At 33.8% G+C, this 20,040-nt stretch overlaps 4 protein-coding genes across 11 annotated transcripts; 3 read left to right on the top strand and 1 right to left on the bottom strand.

Moving 5' to 3' along the window:
- Positions 1-27: 27 nt before the first annotated feature.
- LOC108870760 lies at positions 28-510 on the bottom strand. Its single transcript, XM_018656412.1, has 2 exons — positions 433-510; positions 28-321 (listed from the first exon to the last, which is right to left on the bottom strand). Exons 1-2 carry the CDS (start codon positions 508-510, stop codon positions 28-30), a joined length of 372 nt encoding a protein of 123 aa, XP_018511928.1.
- Positions 511-4,848: 4,338 nt separating this feature from the next.
- Positions 4,849-6,812, top strand: LOC103852139 (putative FBD-associated F-box protein At5g56560). Of its 3 annotated transcripts, XM_009129045.3 has the most exons (4): positions 4,849-4,948; positions 5,311-6,173; positions 6,266-6,400; positions 6,480-6,812. In XM_009129045.3, exons 1-4 carry the CDS (start codon positions 4,945-4,947, stop codon positions 6,495-6,497), a joined length of 1,020 nt encoding a protein of 339 aa, XP_009127293.2. In that variant the 5' UTR covers positions 4,849-4,944; the 3' UTR covers positions 6,498-6,812. The 3 variants fall into 3 exon arrangements, with proteins under 3 accessions (XP_009127293.2, XP_033141052.1, XP_033141053.1); XM_033285161.1 differs by having other exon boundaries at positions 6,266-6,812; XM_033285162.1 differs by lacking the exon at positions 4,849-4,948 and adding an exon at positions 4,949-5,063 and having other exon boundaries at positions 6,266-6,812.
- A 1,904-nt stretch (positions 6,813-8,716) lies between these two features.
- LOC117125689 (putative FBD-associated F-box protein At5g56560) lies at positions 8,717-10,680 on the top strand. 4 transcript variants are annotated; one of them, XM_033285160.1, is made up of 4 exons: positions 8,717-8,816; positions 9,212-10,077; positions 10,170-10,304; positions 10,384-10,680. In XM_033285160.1, the coding sequence occupies exons 1-4, from the start codon at positions 8,813-8,815 to the stop codon at positions 10,399-10,401; spliced, it is 1,023 nt and encodes a 340-aa protein (XP_033141051.1). In that variant the 5' UTR covers positions 8,717-8,812; the 3' UTR covers positions 10,402-10,680. The 4 variants fall into 4 exon arrangements, with proteins under 4 accessions (XP_033141051.1, XP_033141048.1, XP_033141049.1 ...); XM_033285157.1 differs by having other exon boundaries at positions 10,170-10,680; XM_033285158.1 differs by having other exon boundaries at positions 8,718-8,931; positions 10,170-10,680.
- Positions 10,681-12,661: 1,981 nt separating this feature from the next.
- On the top strand, positions 12,662-16,424 carry LOC103852136 (putative FBD-associated F-box protein At5g56560). Of its 3 annotated transcripts, XM_033285155.1 has the most exons (4): positions 12,662-12,761; positions 13,156-14,021; positions 14,114-14,248; positions 14,328-16,424. In XM_033285155.1, exons 1-4 carry the CDS (start codon positions 12,758-12,760, stop codon positions 14,343-14,345), a joined length of 1,023 nt encoding a protein of 340 aa, XP_033141046.1. In that variant the 5' UTR covers positions 12,662-12,757; the 3' UTR covers positions 14,346-16,424. The 3 variants fall into 3 exon arrangements, with proteins under 3 accessions (XP_033141046.1, XP_033141045.1, XP_033141047.1); XM_033285154.1 differs by having other exon boundaries at positions 14,114-16,424; XM_033285156.1 differs by having other exon boundaries at positions 12,733-12,799; positions 14,114-16,424.
- The last annotated feature ends 3,616 nt before the right edge of the window (positions 16,425-20,040 follow it).

The raw sequence follows: 20,040 nt of genomic DNA, 5'->3' as shown, positions 1-20,040 counted from the left end.
TATATTTGTGCTCATCTTCATATGTCTTTACCATTTTAGTATCTTACTATACCCGTCCTTTTGGCATTTGTGTTCATCTTCATATGTCATCACCATCCACTTCCCATATCTCTCTTCATAAGAGCGATAGATTCTCCATGGGCACTTGTCTTTAGTTCCACACACAGCCCCTGATTTAATTTTCCCCCATTTATTCACCTTAATATACCACCCTCCCTTCAAAGCATACTCAACTAATGCATCTTTGAAATCTTCAACTGTGTCAAACACTTGCCTTAGCTCTAGGTGACCACTTCCTGGTTTGAATCTCAATATAGCCTCCTATTCGTCACCATCAAAATTGGGAGGCATGTTATGATAGTCAAAATCTTCATCAACAAAGCCATCAACATTTCTTTCTACTCGGATCTGTTCTTCACGAAGTTCCTGAACCTGCTCTTCCTCAGGATGATCTACTGAGTTCACTAGGAACAAATTAACAACTCCTTTCCACTCACCCGCTTCACACATCGTTCTGAAATCATCATCTCTAACATGGCTCAGTTTCTTTCGATCATTGTGATTCTCAAAAGGAAGCGTGTACTACAACTTTTGGACATATAATCCCTCCCCAAACTCATCTAATAAAGATGTGAACAACTCCTCTGGTTTGCATTCAATTGTTTTAATATCTCTACCAATGTAGCCAACATCACCGCTTCTTTTCTTCACCCAATATCTACCGAAACTAACATTAAATGTTACAATCTCGAACATTCTGTAAAAGAGAAGAGAAAATTTCAACAAACTAAACCAATTTCGGTTTCGAGTCACTAACAATCAGCAATCTAAACATTTTGTGAGGAAATAAATTACCTCATTTTCCAGTAGGCTAACATCCTTCGATGACCCAACACTCGTGTTCTCGTGAAAGACCTTCGGATCGTGAAAGACCTTCGGATCTTCAAGTTTTTGGGATTTTCGTGTTCTTGTCTAAGAGAGAGAGACTCGAGAGCTTAAGTCGAAGAAGAAGGGGCTAGGGTTTTTAATTTTAATTTTGCCCCAATTCAGAACGACGTCGTTTTGATTAATGAATCAAACGACGTCATTTCGTTCTTGCGCTAGAATAAATTAAATTCCACGTATAATCCTATTACGTATGGTTTAAAGTCAGACTAACAGTAAGTTAGTCAAGGTAGGATTTAATGATATGGATTGAAGTTTGGGTTGGAAATTTAAATAAAAACTTAGTTCAGGTATGGTTTCGCACTAATGTTTAGTATGGGTATGAAAATGCACGATAGAAGCAGTTGGGGTCGAAAAAGGCATTTTTTCCATGAAATGAAAGTTAACCAATAGTTCATCAGTTTAAATCTTCTCGCGTTGAGTAATGATTTTAGAATATATGTGCTTTGACATAAGTCATTTTATGCAATTATTTTAAAATAGATGTTTTTGATGTCGAAGAAGGATTAATATTTTATAGAAAACATATTAGGTTTATAAAGTACAATAAGTTAAGGTTGTTACACAATTTTGTAGATTCACCAACTAATTCTGATCATAAAATCTTTTGAAATATCTTCAAAATGCTTACAAGATACATTAATCGAATATGTTGAAAGATACTGGCCCGGTTATATAAATCAAATATGCTGAAATTTAATGTATATTTCTCATAAATTTCGTGAAATTGTTAACAAAATATTTGAACACAGTGAACTCCAAAAACTATTAATAGGTAAGATCTTATAAATGAAAAAATTGGTTAAAACAGAAAGTTTATTATAATTTTTTTTTAATAGATGTGTTATTATTAGGTAAGCTTCCCAGGTGATTAATTGATTGTTATGAGGTACAATTATTATGAACACAATTACTATAGATATTTTCTAATATATTGTATTAGGATGATATTAATTATCTGTTATGATATTCCCTGAAAATACTGATAATATATATAGCGTTTTTTAATGTATTGATATGTATAGGTTTGACATATTCACTATTTGAAAAATGTATAGTGTAATTGTTGTATCAATGATATATACCATAAGTTCATAACCGAGAATTTATAATACAATATATTAAATAAACCAGATTATTTTTAGTATACTAAACATATATAATTTTGCCTAGAGAAGAATTTCCATGTATATAAAATCTATGAGATGTAAAATAACAATTAGATTTCGTGAATGTACAGATTAGTGTTTATATATTTTGTTTATTTCAATTTTGTTGGGGATATATATGTAACCGGTTTAGAATAAAAAAAATTGGGACATTTATTGTGTAGCTCGTTCATAGATCATCATATTTAGTATTCATTTAAAATTGTTATCCTATTGAAACGGGATGGTCTAAGTTTTCTGGTTTGAAATATGAAATCGGATTAAACACATTATGACAAGAAATAAGAATACTAAATGATAGAGAAGATATACATAGCTCAATCGTATTTATTTAGTATAAATAATTAAACTATTATGGTAAATCAATAGAAATCTATTTTATAGAAATTAATAGTGAACCAATTTTTTTAACCCTGTCGAAATATTAGGAAGATACAATTAATGAATTCTCTTGGTTGTAAACATAGGAGAGAAGGTGTATTACATTTAAAAACTTACAAAACAATAGTTTGGTCCAAAGAGAGTTATGATAGAGAATGACATTATTTTAAAGAGAACTAGAATTGAATCTACATGTCCGTGTGGATATATTTTAATTTTTAATATAATAATTAAAATATAAAATAAATTGTAAGTATATATATATATTTTTTTTATAACAATATTTATTTATGTAATTATTATTTTTAAAATTTTATATACTGGTTAATTGTTTTTGTTTAAAAATTTGTATTCTTGAAATATGTTTGTGTGACTAAATTAAATTAACTAATATAATAATTTGAAAATATTTTTAATTTAGTGTATTAAATTTTAGTTTTGTGTTTTTTTTACTATAAAAATCAAACGTAGTAGAAATGATACAACCAGTAAATTATTATTTATTTTGTTGTCTATGATTTAGTGTATTATATCATGTTGTTTCTAAACATCCTTCTTATGGCTCCACTACTGCCACATTCTCAACTAAACTCACTTGGGAGGTACTTCGGCCTGCACAGGCTCCACAAAGTTGGACAAAGGCAGTTTGGTATAAGGGAAACATTCCTAAGCATGCTTTCACTTTTTGGGTTGCTCATCTCAACCGACTTCCAACTAGAGAAAGGACAGCAGCTTGGGGGCAAAACAACCCAACTCTATGTTGTGTGTGCGGAGCTAGCTCAGAATCGAGAGACCATCTCTTCCTGCACTGCTCCCTCAGCGAGAATATCTGGAGAACTGTTCTTCACAGGTTTGGGAGACAACGCCTTTTCTATGATTGGTCTGAAATGGTTGCTTGGATATCATTGAACTCTGGCCAGTTCAGTTTGACTCTAAAAAGACTAGTAGCTCAGACAGTGATCTTCTACATCTGGAAAGAACGGAATGCGCGCCTCCACAACTCCATCATCTCCTCCCCAATAGTAGTCTTCAAATGGATTGATCGCAGCGTTCGGGACTCTATCTTAGCTCGCTCAACCCGCAAGAACTTCAGAGGTCTACTTTCACAATGGTTCACATTTGAATAGTAGCTCCTCCTCTTTCTAGTATCTTTGTTATTTGTAGGTTTTTTTCCACTTTTTTTTTTGGGCCTTAGATAACGTTTAGCTCCGCCGAGCTGTTAGCTTGTAACCGTTCCAGTTTTGGTAAATAAAATTCACATTTTATCAAAAAAAAAACATCCTTCTTATGTGGAATGTTTAGGATTTTTTTTGTCTCTGATATCAATTGTTGCAGCATCGTATTGGGGTAATCAGAGAAGCTGTAACCAAACTTTGATTAAGTTCTTCTATGACTCGATTCGTATAGCTCAATAGAGAAATAGAAATATGAGGCGATTTGTCAGAGGAAAAAAGTCTCTTGCATATTAAATCAAAAACCAAGTCTAAGAAGAACACATACGTTCTCCTTTTATAACACCAACGTAATAAAATCATAATATAACGTGACTGACAAAAACTAGCGATACTCTTAAGGTTGAGACATATATTCAACTTGCGAATTCTCTTTATTTAAAAAAAATTAAAAAGACATTGGTTGTTCTGTTCCGGTTTGGTTTCTGAGACCACCTCAAACCTAAGTAATAGAATAACCATTTGACTTTTAAAAAAAACCCCAACATTATTTCAATTCTTTTACCAAAGAAAAAATATTCTTTAAATTGAAATGATTCATGATGCTATTGTCAGAAAAACAAATCGATTATTTCATAGGGACTTGTACTACATTGTTTGTTCTTTTCCGGTATGATTTTCCAGACCATCTCAAGCTTGAGTAATAGAACAACTGTTTGACATTAAAAAAGAAATAAAAAGAAAACTCAAAATCTAATAGAAATCCAAGCTGTCAATAGATATGTTACCCTCGCCAATAGATAGGCTACATCAGAGAAGAACTATCCCGGAGAAACCCTAACCAGAGAAAGTACCAACCTCGATTACTCTTTCTAGTCTGCCAGTCTATACCTTTTTGCGTGGATAGAATATTTGTCGTACTTAAGTCAACTCTCTCCTCTTTCCCTTCATCCTATTCTCAGTTTTTCCAGTGAATCATAAAAAAACATTATTTAAATTTTTTACCAAAGAAAAAACATTCTTTAAATTGAAATGATTCATGACGTTATTTTCAGGAAAACAAATAGAATTTCGAAAATAAATTGCGATGAGCTGTAATTTAGGATTTAATCCCTTTTAAAAAGATTTTGTTTTTAAAAGGTAAGAAATCGACAGAAGAAGCCACTGAGAAACACGTAGACTCTGGTGATAAGCTTCTTCCATTCGCTAGTGATAAAATCAAGAAACATAAACATAAACTATGTAACCGAAGAAAAATAAACGAAGACGATCATTACATGCGTGAGTTTTACCTTCCATTTTTTTCAGTTAAGGTCAAGGTGATGCATCATTTTCATCGGTTGTAAAGTTTCGCTCCTGGTGCTTCTGATTGTGCATTTTTTGACTTCTTGTGGAGGTGTTTAGGTTTTTTTTTTCTGCAAGCCTACAGATCTCTTTGGTTTTTGTCTGTGTAGAAAGTAGAAACTGATTTTAAGAACAAGCATTTGTAGGATTTTGTTGAGTATAATATATAGATTTAACTCGTCAGGGTTTCCATTTGAAAACCTATAGTCTTTGTGTAGTATGCCCGGCTAATATGCCCGTCTTTCATTATTATTTATTATTTATTTTCATTTTTGGCTGATATGTCTCCTCTTTCATAGCAATGGAAAATTACAGGAGGGACATTATCAGCCAGCTGCCAGATGATCTGCTCTTAAGGATACTGTCGTCACTTTCTCTTAAGGAAGTGATGGCAACGAGTTTCTTGTCCCAACGGTGGCGGTCTTTATGGAAGTTGGGGTCTAAACTCAAGATTGGTAATAAAGACTTCAGCGAGTTGCTTGTCAAATGGGTTTCCAGATCTTTGGCTATTAGTAACCCTCAGATTCTAAAGAGCTTGGATATAAAGCTTATCCCAGGTGAACTTGATAGAAATATAAACTCTTTGTATAGGTTCTCCTCTTTGGTTAAAACCGCAGTTTCTTGCGGTTTGAGAGAGTTGAAAATCGAGTTTCTTTACACATCACTAGAACTGCCGAGTATCTTCTATGCATGTGGGACCCTCGAAACCTTGATACTCTGCAGGCTACATTTCGCGGATGTTCCGCCTAATGGTTCCTTGTCGTCTCTCAAAACTCTTTGCCTTTTATCCGTCAAGTTCTCACGCGACGAATCTGTTCAGAAGCTTCTAAGCATTTGTCCAGTTCTTGAAGAGTTGGTTGTAAGACGATCCGGATATTCCAATGTGGAGATCTTCACTATCAACGTGCCTAGTTTGACGAGTTTATCGATTGATTATATACGTGTGGGATCTCATCAACCCGCGGGTGTTCATGGATTTGTCATAAATGCTCCTTCCTTAAGGTACCTGAACATTAGAGACCGTCACAGTAACTATTTGCTGTTCACAAATATGCCGGAGCTGGTCAAGGCGAATGTTGAGGCTGTTTGTGATCAATCCGAGAGTCTAATAGGATCTCTTGCCTCAGTCCGTCATCTCTCTTTGTGTTCAAAATCTTCAAACGTAAGCTTTGTTAATTTGGAATCACTCAAGTCACAACCCTAATTGTTTTCTGTCAATTTTAATTCTACTTTGTTTGTTCGCTTCGGTTACAGATTCCATACCATGCAGGCACTTCCTTTGCCTTTCTTGAACATCTAGAGCTGTGTACTTGTTCTTCGGAGTGTTGGAATCTACTTTCCCGCATAATCACAGACCCCCTAACACTTCGAGTTCTCAAGCTTAAGTCGGTATGTAGTATTCAGTTTCCTTAATATGTGTGTGTGTTTTGCTTTCTTCTAGAGCTAACACCTACTTTGTGCATCTCAGATACATCGCGCCCATTAATGGTTCTTGGAACAAGCAGACTTTTGTTCCTGAATGTTTGTTATCGCATCTCAAGAATTTGGAATGTAAACATTCAAAGGCTCAAAGCTAAACAAGTGGCCAAGTATATCTTAGCAAACGCTGGTCATCTGAAATTATCTTGTCAACATGTTTTCAATCTTTTTTTAATTGAATGTAAAATTGATTCGAACAAGAAACTCATTTCTATATTAAGTTCAACATGTCACTGAATTTGGAGTATTTCTTTTGGAATTTACAAAAGGTGTTAAATTTGTGATAGTCAGCTACTCGAAGTGAACCGCGCTTATTTGACTATCCTTGTTGTTTCTCTTGCTGGTTTGTACATAAGTTTTATGATTGCAGGTGGTGCTTGTTGTTATTTTCCATGACGGCCACCGTTTCTTACTTAAAACAATGATTGGGAAGAAATAATGTATAAGGAATGAATGAGCTTATTTTAGTGTACGTTATAATTAGTAATATAGTAGAAAAATACATTATTTTAGAGAGAATTTACAAAATGAAACATATCCAATTTGCAATTGTCCCAATAATTTTTTTTGACCTTTTGGCCGTACTGGACATTCTTTGTGCTTTATAAATGAAAAAATAGTTTTATAAATACTTAAAATTTCAAAATATTAAAAGTATTAAAAAAATAATTGTATGCTTTTTAATATAAATATTGAAATTTTATTTTATTTATTTGACATATAATTTTAATTCTGGTTATATAACTAGTTTAGAAAACAATTTCAATGTGTTTTACTATGATATATATTTGATAGAATACGTAATCCTTAAAGCTCAGTTGAAGTTCGGATATTCTCAAGACTAAACGAACCTCTCTTTATCTATTGTGCCTGCGCCACATATACACTAAATTTTCTTACCCGCGTTGGTTTGCCGGAGTCAACAATTACTGCACAGTCGTTGGCACAGTTATCAGTTTTTTCCCCTCCAATGTAAATTGGCCCATGGTAAACTCCCAAAAAACTTCTTGTGTTACGGAACCAAACGTGTGTTCCTCCTTGAAGTGTAACTTGTCCAGTCCCCAGAAAATGATGACTCCATTTTCTTCATCTTGTTCGTTGTATGTAATATTTATAGCCGAATGAAAAAAATATTTCGTTGTACAAGATTTTGGGCTACAATGTTCTGCCTATATATGCATGTGTGTGTATTAAACATGTTTCGAGAGAAGATAAGTGGTACATGTGAAAAAGTTATTACCAAATGGTGTGTGACCATCGAAAGGTTCCATTACAGGCGGACTTCTTTTAGCTTTCCAGTAACCTTTAATAGAAACGAATGCAAGTAAATGTAAGATCAGCCTTAGTTGTTGCTTCACAAGAATGTCACCAACTGTTGCAGCAGCGTATTGGGATAATCAAAGAAGCTGTAATCAAACTCTGATTAAGTTCTTGGACGACTCTATTCATAATAGAGAAATATAATTGTGATTTGTCAGAGAAAAAAAATCTCTTGTTTATTAAATGATCAAAAACAAAATCTTAGAAGATCACATACGTTCTCCTTTATAACACCAACAGAATATTAATCATAATCTAACGAGACTAATGAAAACTAACAATAATCTTTAGCCTCTTAGGTTGAAACATATACGTACATATACCTATTCAACTTAAGACTTATCCTTATTTAAATAAATTAAGAAGAATTAAAAAGAAAACTAAAAACCAGATAGAAATCGAACTTGTTAATAAATGTGTTACACTTACCAGTAGATAGTTTAAGAGAGAACTGAGAAAGTCCAGAGAAACCCTAACCAGAAAGTACCAACCTCAATTATACTCTATAGTCTCTCAGTCTCTTAATCTCTCTCTCTGTCTCAATGTAAACATGCTAAACATTTCCTATTTATCCACGTGTATATATACCTTTTTGCTTCGATAGAATATTTGTCATACTTGAATCAACTCTCTCTTCTTTCCCTTCATCCGATTCTCCGCTTTTTCCCAGTGAATTATAAGCCAACATTCTTTAAATTCCTTTAATTTAAATGGTTAGCTGTCAAATAAATAAAAATTGAAATAATTCATCGTATTACTTTCAGAGAAACAAATATAATTTATAAATAATTTTGACCGTAATGTAAATTACGATGAGCTGTAATTTAGGATTTAATCCCTTTTAAAAAGATTTTATTTTTAAAAGGTAAGAAATCGACAGAAGAAGCCACTGAGAAACACGTAGACTCTGGTGATAAGCTTCTTCCATTCGCTAGTGATAAAATCAAGAAACATAAACATAAACTATGTAACCGAAGAAAAATAAACGAAGACGATCATTACATGCGTGAGTTTTACCTTCCGTTTTTTTCAGTTAAGGTCAAGGTGATGCATCATTTTCATCGGTTGTAAAGTTTCGCTCCTGGTGCTTCTGATTGTGCATTTTTTGACTTCTAGTGGAGGTGTTTAGGTTTTTTTTTTCTGCAAGCCTACAGATCTCTTTGGTTTTTGTCTGTGTAGAAAGTAGAAACTGATTTTAAGAACAAGCATTTGTAGGATTTTGTTGAGTATAATATATAGATTTAACTCGTCAGGGTTTCGATTTGAAAACCTATAGTCTTTGTGTAGTATGTCCGGCTAATATGCTCGTCTTTCATTATTATTTATTATTTATTTTCATTTTTGGGTGACACTTTGATGACGGGAACATAAACTTCTGCTAATATGTCTCCTCTTTCATAGCAATGGAAAATTACAGGAGGGACATTATCAGCCAGCTGCCAGATGATCTGCTCTTAAGGATACTGTCGTCACTTTCTCTTAAGGAAGTGATGGCAACGAGTTTCTTGTCCCAACGGTGGCGGTCTTTATGGAAGTTGGGGTCTAAACTCAAGATTGGTGATAAAGACTTCGACGACTTTCTTCTCAAATGGGTTTCCAGATCTTTGGCTATTAGTAACCCTCAGATTCTAAAGAGCTTGGATTTGAAGCTTATCCCAGGTAATGAATGTGACAGAAATAGTAACTCTTTTCATAGGTTCTCCTCTTTGGTTGAAACCGCAGTTTCTTGCGGTTTGAGAGAGTTGAGAATCGAGTTTCTTTACACATCCCTAGAACTGCCGAGTATCTTCTATGCATGTGGGACCCTCGAAACATTGATACTCTGCAGGCTACATCTCGTGGATGTTCCGCCTAATGGTTCCTTGTCGTCTCTCAAAACTCTTCGCCTTTTATCCGTCAAGTTCTCACGCGACGAATCTGTTCAGAAGCTTCTAAGCATTTGTCCAGTTCTTGAAGAGTTGGTTGTAAGACGATCCGGATATTCCAATGTGGAGATCTTCACTATCAACGTGCCTAGTTTGACGAGTTTATCGATTGATTATATACGTGTGGGATCTCATCAACCCGCGGGTGTTCATGGATTTGTCATAAATGCTCCTTCCTTAAGGTACCTGAACATTAGAGACCGTCACAGTAACTATTTGCTGTTCACAAATATGCCGGAGCTGGTCAAGGCGAATGTTGAGGCTGTTTGTGATCAATCCGAGAGTCTAATAGGATCTCTTGCCTCAGTCCGTCATCTCTCTTTGTGTTCAAAATCTTCAAACGTAAGCTTTGTTAATTTGGAATCACTCAAGTCACAACCCTAATTGTTTTCTGTCAATTTTAATTCTACTTTGTTTGTTCGCTTCGGTTACAGATTCCATACCATGCAGGCACTTCCTTTGCCTTTCTTGAACATCTAGAGCTGTGTACTTGTTCTTCGGAGTGTTGGAATCTACTTTCCCGCATAATCACAGACCCCCTAACACTTCGAGTTCTCAAGCTTAAGTCGGTATGTAGTATTCAGTTTCCTTAATATGTGTGTGTGTTTTGCTTTCTTCTAGAGCTAACACCTACTTTGTGCATCTCAGATACATCGCGCCCATTAATGGTTCTTGGAACAAGCAGACTTTTGTTCCTGAATGTTTGTTATCGCATCTCAAGAATTTGGAATGTAAACATTCAAAGGCTCAAAGCTAAACAAGTGGCCAAGTATATCTTAGCAAACGCTGGTCATCTGAAATTATCTTGTCAACATGTTTTCAATCTTTTTTTAATTGAATGTAAAATTGATTCGAACAAGAAACTCATTTCTATATTAAGTTCAACATGTCACTGAATTTGGAGTATTTCTTTTGGAATTTACAAAAGGTGTTAAATTTGTGATAGTCAGCTACTCGAAGTGAACCGCGCTTATTTGACTATCCTTGTTGTTTCTCTTGCTGGTTTGTACATAAGTTTTATGATTGCAGGTGGTGCTTGTTGTTATTTTCCATGACGGCCACCGTTTCTTACTTAAAACAATGATTGGGAAGAAATAATGTATAAGGAATGAATGAGCTTATTTTAGTGTACGTTATAATTAGTAATATAGTAGAAAAATACATTATTTTAGAGAGAATTTACAAAATGAAACATATCCAATTTGCAATTGTCCCAATAATTTTTTTTTGACCTTTTGGCCGTACTGGACATTCTTTGTGCTTTATAAATGAAAAAATAGTTTTATAAATACTTAAAATTTCAAAATATTAAAAGTATTAAAAAAAATAATTGTATGCTTTTTAATATAAATATTGAAATTTTATTTTATTTATTTGACATATAATTTTAATTCTGGTTATATAACTAGTTTAGAAAACAATTTCAATGTGTTTTACTATGATATATATTTGATAGAATACGTAATCCTTAAAGCTCAGTTGAAGTTCGGATATTCTCAAGACTAAACGAACCTCTCTTTATCTATTGTGCCTGCGCCACATATACACTAAATTTTCTTACCCGCGTTGGTTTGCCGGAGTCAACAATTACTGCACAGTCGTTGGCACAGTTATCAGTTTTTTCCCCTCCAATGTAAATTGGCCCATGGTAAACTCCCAAAAAACTTCTTGTGTTACGGAACCAAACGTGTGTTCCTCCTTGAAGTGTAACTTGTCCAGTCCCCAGAAAATGATGACTCCATTTTCTTCATCTTGTTCGTTGCATGTAATATTTATAGCCGAATGAAAAAAATATTTCGTTGTACAAGATTTTGGGCTACAATGTTCTGCCTATATATGCATGTGTGTGTATTAAACATGTTTCGAGAGAAGATAAGTGGTACATGTGAAAAAGTTATTACCAAATGGTGTGTGACTCTCTCAAAGAATTTTGTTGGAATCCAACCCAAGAAGACCATCGAAAGGTTCCATTACAGGCGGACTTCTTTTAGCTTTCCAGTAACCTTTAATAGAAACGAATGCAAGTAAATGTAAGATCAGCCTTAGTTGTTGCTTCACAAGAATGTCACCAACTGTTGCAGCAGCGTATTGGGATAATCAAAGAAGCTGTAATCAAACTCTGATTAAGTTCTTGGACGACTCTATTCATAATAGAGAAATATAATTGTGATTTGTCAGAGAAAAAAAATCTCTTGTTTATTAAATGATCAAAAACAAAATCTTAGAAGATCACATACGTTCTCCTTTATAACACCAACAGAATATTAATCATAATCTAACGAGACTAATGAAAACTAACAATAATCTTTAGCCTCTTAGGTTGAAACATATACGTACATATACCTATTCAACTTAAGACTTATCCTTATTTAAATAAATTAAGAAGAATTAAAAAGAAAACTAAAAACCAGATAGAAATCGAACTTGTTAATAAATGTGTTACACTTACCAGTAGATAGTTTAAGAGAGAACTGAGAAAGTCCAGAGAAACCCTAACCAGAAAGTACCAACCTCAATTATACTCTATAGTCTCTCAGTCTCTTAATCTCTCTCTCTGTCTCAATGTAAACATGCTAAACATTTCCTATTTATCCACGTGTATATATACCTTTTTGCTTCGATAGAATATTTGTCATACTTGAATCAACTCTCTCTTCTTTCCCTTCATCCGATTCTCCGCTTTTTCCCAGTGAATTATAAGCCAACATTCTTTAAATTCCTTTAATTTAAATGGTTAGCTGTCAAATAAATAAAAATTGAAATAATTCATCGTATTACTTTCAGAGAAACAAATATAATTTATAAATAATTTTGACCGTAATTTAAATTACGATGAGCTGTAATTTAGGATTTAATCCCTTTTAAAAAGATTTTATTTTTAAAAGGTAAGAAATCGACAGAAGAAGCCACTGAGAAACACGTAGACTCTGGTGATAAGCTTCTTCCATTCGCTAGTGATAAAATCAAGAAACATAAACATAAACTATGTAACCGAAGAAAAATAAACGAAGACGATCATTACATGCGTGAGTTTTACCTTCCGTTTTTTTCAGTTAAGGTCAAGGTGATGCATCATTTTCATCGGTTGTAAAGTTTCGCTCCTGGTGCTTCTGATTGTGCATTTTTGACTTCTAGTGGAGGTGTTTAGTTTTTTTTTTTCTGCAAGCCTACAGATCTCTTTGGTTTTTGTCTGTGTAGAAAGTAGAAACTGATTTTAAGAACAAGCATTTGTAGGATTTTGTTGAGTATAATATATAGATTTAACTCGTCAGGGTTTCGATTTGAAAACCTATAGTCTTTGTGTAGTATGTCCGGCTAATATGCTCGTCTTTCATTATTATTTATTATTTATTTTCATTTTTGGGTGACACTTTGATGACGGGAACATAAACTTCTGCTAATATGTCTCCTCTTTCATAGCAATGGAAAATTACAGGAGGGACATTATCAGCCAGCTGCCAGATGATCTGCTCTTAAGAATACTGTCGTCACTTTCTCTTAAGGAAGTGATGGCAACGAGTTTCTTGTCCCAACGGTGGCGGTCTTTATGGAAGTTGGGGTCTAAACTCAAGATTGGTGATAAAGACTTCGACGACTTTCTTCTCAAATGGGTTTCCAGATCTTTGGCTATTAGTAACCCTCAGATTCTAAAGAGCTTGGATTTGAAGCTTATCCCAGGTAATGAATGTGACAGAAATAGTAACTCTTTTCATAGGTTCTCCTCTTTGGTTGAAACCGCAGTTTCTTGCGGTTTGAGAGAGTTGAGAATCGAGTTTCTTTACACATCCCTAGAACTGCCGAGTATCTTCTATGCATGTGGGACCCTCGAAACATTGATACTCTGCAGGCTACATCTCGTGGATGTTCCGCCTAATGGTTCCTTGTCGTCTCTCAAAACTCTTCGCCTTTTATCCGTCAAGTTCTCACGCGACGAATCTGTTCAGAAGCTTCTAAGCATTTGTCCAGTTCTTGAAGAGTTGGTTGTAAGACGATCCGGATATTCCAATGTGGAGATCTTCACTATCAACGTGCCTAGTTTGACGAGTTTATCGATTGATTATATACGTGTGGGATCTCATCAACCCACGGGTGTTCATGGATTTGTCATAAATGCTCCTTCCTTAAGGTACCTGAACATTAGAGACCGTCACAGTAACTATTTGCTGTTCACAAATATGCCGGAGCTGGTCAAGGCGAATGTTGAGGCTGTTTGTGATCAATCCGAGAGTCTAATAGGATCTCTTGCCTCAGTCCGTTATCTCTCTTTGTGTTCAAAATCTTCAAACGTAAGCTTTGTTAATTTGGAATCACTCAAGTCACAACCCTAATTGTTTTCTGTCAATTTTAATTCTACTTTGTTTGTTCGCTTCGGTTACAGATTCCATACCATGCAGGCACTTCCTTTGCCTTTCTTGAACATCTAGAGCTGTGTACTTGTTCTTCGGAGTGTTGCAATCTACTTTCCCGCATAATCACAGACCCCCTAACACTTCGAGTTCTCAAGCTTAAGTCGGTATGTAGTATTCAGTTTCCTTAATATGTGTGTGTGTTTTGCTTTCTTCTAGCGCTAACACCTACTTTGTGCATCTCAGATACATCGCGCCCATTAATGGTTCGTTGGAACAAGCAGACTTTTGTTCCTGAATGTTTGTTATCGCATCTCAAGAATTTGGAATGTAAACATTCAGAGGCTCAAAGCTAAACAAGTGGCCAAGTATATCTTAGCAAACGCTGGTCATCTGAAATTATCTTGTCAACATTTTTTCGACCTTTTTTTAATTGAATGTAAAATTGATTCGAACAAGAAACTCATTTCTATATTAAGTTCAACATGTCACTGAATTTGGAGTATTTCTTTTGGAATTTACAAAAGGTGTTAAATTTGTGATAGTCAGCTACTCGAAGTGAACCGCGCTTATTTGACTATCCCTTCTTGTTTCTCTTGCTGGTTTGTACATAAGTTTTATGATTGCAGGTGGTGCTTGTTGTTATTTCCAAGACGGTCACCGTTTCTTACTTGAATGAGCTTATTTTAGTATACGTTGTAAACTTGTAATTAGTAACTAGAATAATCGAATCCGCGAGCGTGCACAGGTTATTTTTTTATTTTTATTTTTATTTATAAGAAAAATATATGATGTTTTGCATATGTTATGTAAATAATATTAGTTTTAATTTGTTTAGATGAACATTATTGTTAAATAAACTTATTCTGTGAAATTATATACTGAAATAATTTTTTGATGTTCAAAACCATAAATTAATTTTGCATGTAAAAATATACAAATTAGAGTGAATCTGAAAATGGTTATGTATTCATTAAGCTGATGCAGAGAGATCTTAAGCTCATTAGTGATAGAGTCGTCTTGATTCGTCGGAGAGATGATGAAGGAGCCAATTGTTAAACGATGATGAAGGAGAGGATTTTTTTTCCCCCAAATTGTTATTTTATTGAACAAATGGGCCTAGCCCACTGCCGAAGCCCGAGTACACCAAAGTACAACCTAAAAAACAGAACTAACGGGTAACTAAAAAACGGCCGAAGCCCAAATAACAAAAATGGTCCAAGGCCCAAACAGCTACGCCGGGCTTGACCTAGACGCACGTCAAGGAGGCATGAGCTTTACAACGTGTAAGAATCTGGTTTATCAGCCCGCCACGCGTCGCCCGCCTCGACTTGGACGCCCCATCCTCGCACAGCCACCGATACTTACCACCGTCACCACGTTTCGCCGGAGCTCCAAAGGAGAGGATTCTAGTCTTCTTTTTAAAACCGAAAGAGTATCGCTGAAAAACAGGTGAACAAACTAAATAACCAAAACTAGAAAAGTAGAACACTATACACACAAAGTCTGTCCTCAACTTTGGAGATTGCAAGCAAGAAAGAAAAATTGGATGATTTGCAAATTTTTACAAAAGAAAATTTACAAAAAGTAATAAGCTTACCAGAAGGAAGAAACATTTGTAATTTTTTGGCGAACAATAAATCTTATAAAATTTGTGGCCTGAAGCCAACAATGCTTGGTTGGCGTGGTGTTAAGGCCGGCAGGGCGTACACATGGATCAAGACTCCAGAGGGGAGAAAGCCCTCACGCAGGACAGATAGAGAAAAAAAGATAGTGGTTTGGGAAAAAGAGAACTAACCACTGACAGATCGAGAGGTAGAGAGACCTTATCCATCACGAGCTTCCCGAAGAATGAGGTGATGGAGCCAGAACAGATTTTGGAAGTGACATGCTCCAGTTTCAGCCATTAGTGTGGCCATCTTATTCTTATCTTGATGGACATGCTCCAGTGCCACGTCTCAAACTCGGAGAGGAGCACTAAGATGTTGTGGGTGAGCTCAGAAAGATAGGGAAATGCCTCTGGGTTTAAGAAAGTTGTATGTGATTCTAGTGAGACCATCTCTAATGGTTTACTCTATAATAACTCTATAATAGAGTTGGAGTTTGCTCCAATGATACTCTATTTTAGAGTAAAAAATAGAGTGATGAACAAAAAATAAATAAATTACTCTATATTTGGAGTAAACCTAGTTTTCACTCTATTATAGAACGAAAAATAGAGTATCGTTTGAACATTTTCACTTTAAATTCTATTTTAGAATTGAAAATAGAGTGGAGTTGGAGATGTCCTGACGATGATTCAAATATCACTTTCCTCTGCCTTAAGTTACTCATACTACAGGCCAGAACAGTCCCTAGCTAACCATGCTGCACCACTATTAACAGTATCTACACACCAGGATGGCCCTAATTGCATTTGGGCAGCTTGAAATTGACATACCATACACATCTAGGACTAGGCATACTGATTTCAACAGAATCTCCTCGCCACCATGAGAAAGAGACTTCGCAAACCAGCATGTAATCATCCTTGAAGCTTTTCTCGAATATAGCTAAGTATGTCGCGTTTTGGTCCATTAAGTACCTCCAGAGGCCTAAATACCTCCCTTCTCCTTCTTCTTTGTCAGTGTTCTATACTTTTTGATCATCAATCCTCCCGCCAAAGATAATAGATTATTTCATTGTGTTGATCATTTGTCCCAAAGCCTCTCCATAAAGCTTCAGACATTGCATGATTTCTGTATTTTCCAACAGACCAGCCTTACATAGGAGGAGACTATCGTTTGGAAAAAGCAAGTGATGAACCACATGTCCACTCGTATCCAACTGTACCCCATGGACCGACCACTAATTAATTAGTTTGTATCAAGGCTTTGAATCAACTCGTGTGCCACAATGAATTTCCTTGAAAAACGCTAAACCTAACTAAAGAATTACTCAGACATGACAATAAAAATACAGAGAATCACTGAATAAATCATACCAATGGAAATCAATAATAATGGGGGTTCAAAAACTTTCTCTAGAAAAGAGTATGGAATCGTTTCCGTGATAGAACAAATTGCCGGCACAATGTAAAAACTAATGTAAAAAGAAGCGTAGGCCTAAAAATGACTGAAAATATCAGATTTAGTTCTAATTTTCGTACTGGTCGATTTGGGTTAAACCAAACCGAAATAAAGAAAATCCAAATATTTCTTTGTTCCTCCTATTGAAATGGTAGACAGACCAGTTTTCAGTAAAACGCGCCAAACTTTCAATCTAAGCATTGGATCGACATCAATCTTGTTCCATTGGAAAGCTAACTCAATTTTTTATCATGTGTCCAAATTTGATCTCAATCCATCAGTGGAAATGATTATACCTTGCTAAACTTTTGATGTATCTGCACAGTTCTGCATTGACACTTTCTGATCCAAATCAACCTAATACCTGAAAATACTCAATAAAGAGCTAAAAGAATAGAAAACGCATACCGTATTTTCGATAAACGACTAAAAAAATTAAGATTTGACAAAAACACCATTTAACACTAAGGATAATATCAAGCATTTTCAATTCTTTAACTGAAAATTGTGACTTTTATCGAACTTCTTCCAGTTTTACTATATCTTTCCCAACAATAAACGACTAGGTTAAGACCCGCGCCTTGCGCGGAATGAACATTATATATATAAATTATTTTATATATTATATGTTTATAACATATTATAAAATAATAAATATATATTAAATAATTAAAAAGTTATTATCTACTACTTATATAATTAAATTGGTGCGAACATATAAATAAATTTTATAAATCTAAAAAATATTTTTTTTATTTGATAAGATATATAATTAAATTTAAATGATAGTAACATATATATGGTATATTTTAATATTAATATTTATTAAATGATGCTTTTTGCTCATTTTTTTGTCATTTGTATCTGTTATAGCAATGTCTAAATTAGTGATAACAAAATTTTCACTGTGGGATTAATGGTTTAAGTAATTTATAATATTTAAAAAAATTAAGTTGTCAATATTTTTTCAAAATTTTTAACAAAAAATGTTCAAAGTAAATTTCAAAATTAAGATATTTATGTATTTTTATATTGCATATAGTTTAATTTAAAATGATACATATATTTATATATATTTTATTTTTGATACTTATTAAATGAGACTTTCAACTTATATTATTTTTTAATTATTTGTATCATGTCATAACAAAATTTTTTAACAGTTTTAGTAATTTATACTCGTTTTTAAAAATTCAAAATATAATATATATAATTTTTTTTAATTTTTATTATATGGTTACTATGATTGTTTAATTTATTTTAATAGCTTAAAATTAAAAAAAAAATATATATATTATAATACACACTTATTTTTATCAAATCTTTATTATTCAAAATCATTAATTGTCATATATACTTTAGCCACATTAGGCAATTCCGTAATCTTATTTAAGGAAATAATGAAGCACATTAATAATGTATTTATTATGGTTTAATAAAAAAATTATTATATATTTAGATGGACCAACCTATTTCTCTAAGGATTCTAAGAATCATTCTAGTAATGACACATGGCTACAAAAAATGTTGCAATGTTTCTCAAATAATATATAGGAGATTACACAAAGTTGTCGATAGATTTCAACAGAAATACCGAGATGATTAATGCAGTGTTTAAACAAAACCTTTACTTTACTATACTTACCTTTTAATTCTTGTTTAACTCCAAGTCATATAATAGTCATTACGTATTTTAGCAACAAATTCATAGTCTCATTTTTAACAACTTATAATATTTGTTCATTCACTTGTTTAACAAAAAAATTGATTACAATTCTCTATTTAGAAAAAGAATAAAGACTGATTTACTTTTACATATTATAGATCAAATGTCTAGAAGTTTCCTAAATAAGAAGAAAACTTATTTCATGTCAAGCCATAACCTAGATTTTTCTTGCAATTGGGAATAAATCGGTGAATCAGGTTCATTTGGGCTTTATTCCCTTTTATGAAGTTCTTTTCGTCCCAAATATATGTGTTAAGTCATATTGTTAGAGAGAGATTTTTCATGAAGGTAGGTTTCCTGGGAGCAGAAGCTGCTAATTGATCATTGTTCATTCACCAATTATTGGTGTTGGCTGGTTAACCTTAGTGATCCACATTGGTTTTTCTTTTGTGGAGTATGTTTTCCTCCAATATTTACCACTTGTTTTGAGTGATATCATTGCAAGAAATTTTGTTTGAAAAATTACAAATTCTTTGGTGTTTATTCTGTTAAAAGGATCAGAAATTGGTAGTGGACCACCTCCATTTGTAAAGCAAAAAATCATAATGATTAAAGCTACGGTTTTAATCTCCGGTGTTGGATCATTGAATATGCTCTCTAATGTCCAAGGCTTCATTTCACTTCTTACCAATATAAGAGAACTTATCCCCGACTTTAGTTGTTTATATGTTATACTTACTAATATCATCATGTGTATTTCCGTGTACTAGCTGTAGTAACTATGTCTAATTGTTAGAGTGGATCTTTTAGCTGGTTTAGCTTAGTTATTATCTTTTGTGAACACTTTAAAAAGTAGCATAGATACTCACCATAGTAGATATGTCAACTCGATGAGAAAACACATTGGTATAAATCTGACAGCTATGTTGCAGATAGATACTCTTAGGGGCATTTCGAGTATCAGTTCGGTTCAGTTTGGATATTGGTTCGGTTTGCTTTAGGTATCCATTTACTATGTGACCTATTTTTGGTACGGGTTCGTTTTGGTCCAAATAGTAAATTTAGGAGCCAAAAAATATTCGGAAAAAATTCGGTTCTCATTTGGTTTCCGTTCCGATTCTTTCGGCTTCTTTTTTTTTATACAATTATCGAGTGGTAAACACTATAAAAGTCATCAATCATGCCATTTGGTCCTTCTTCGGTATTTATGGTACAATTCGGGTAG

The sequence above is a fragment of the Brassica rapa genome, chromosome A02 (assembly GCF_000309985.2).
Source record: "Brassica rapa cultivar Chiifu-401-42 chromosome A02, CAAS_Brap_v3.01, whole genome shotgun sequence".
Lineage (NCBI taxonomy): Eukaryota > Viridiplantae > Streptophyta > Magnoliopsida > Brassicales > Brassicaceae > Brassica > Brassica rapa.
The sequence above is the reverse complement of the archived record's forward strand: the minus strand, read 5'-3'. Positions and strand labels throughout refer to the sequence as shown.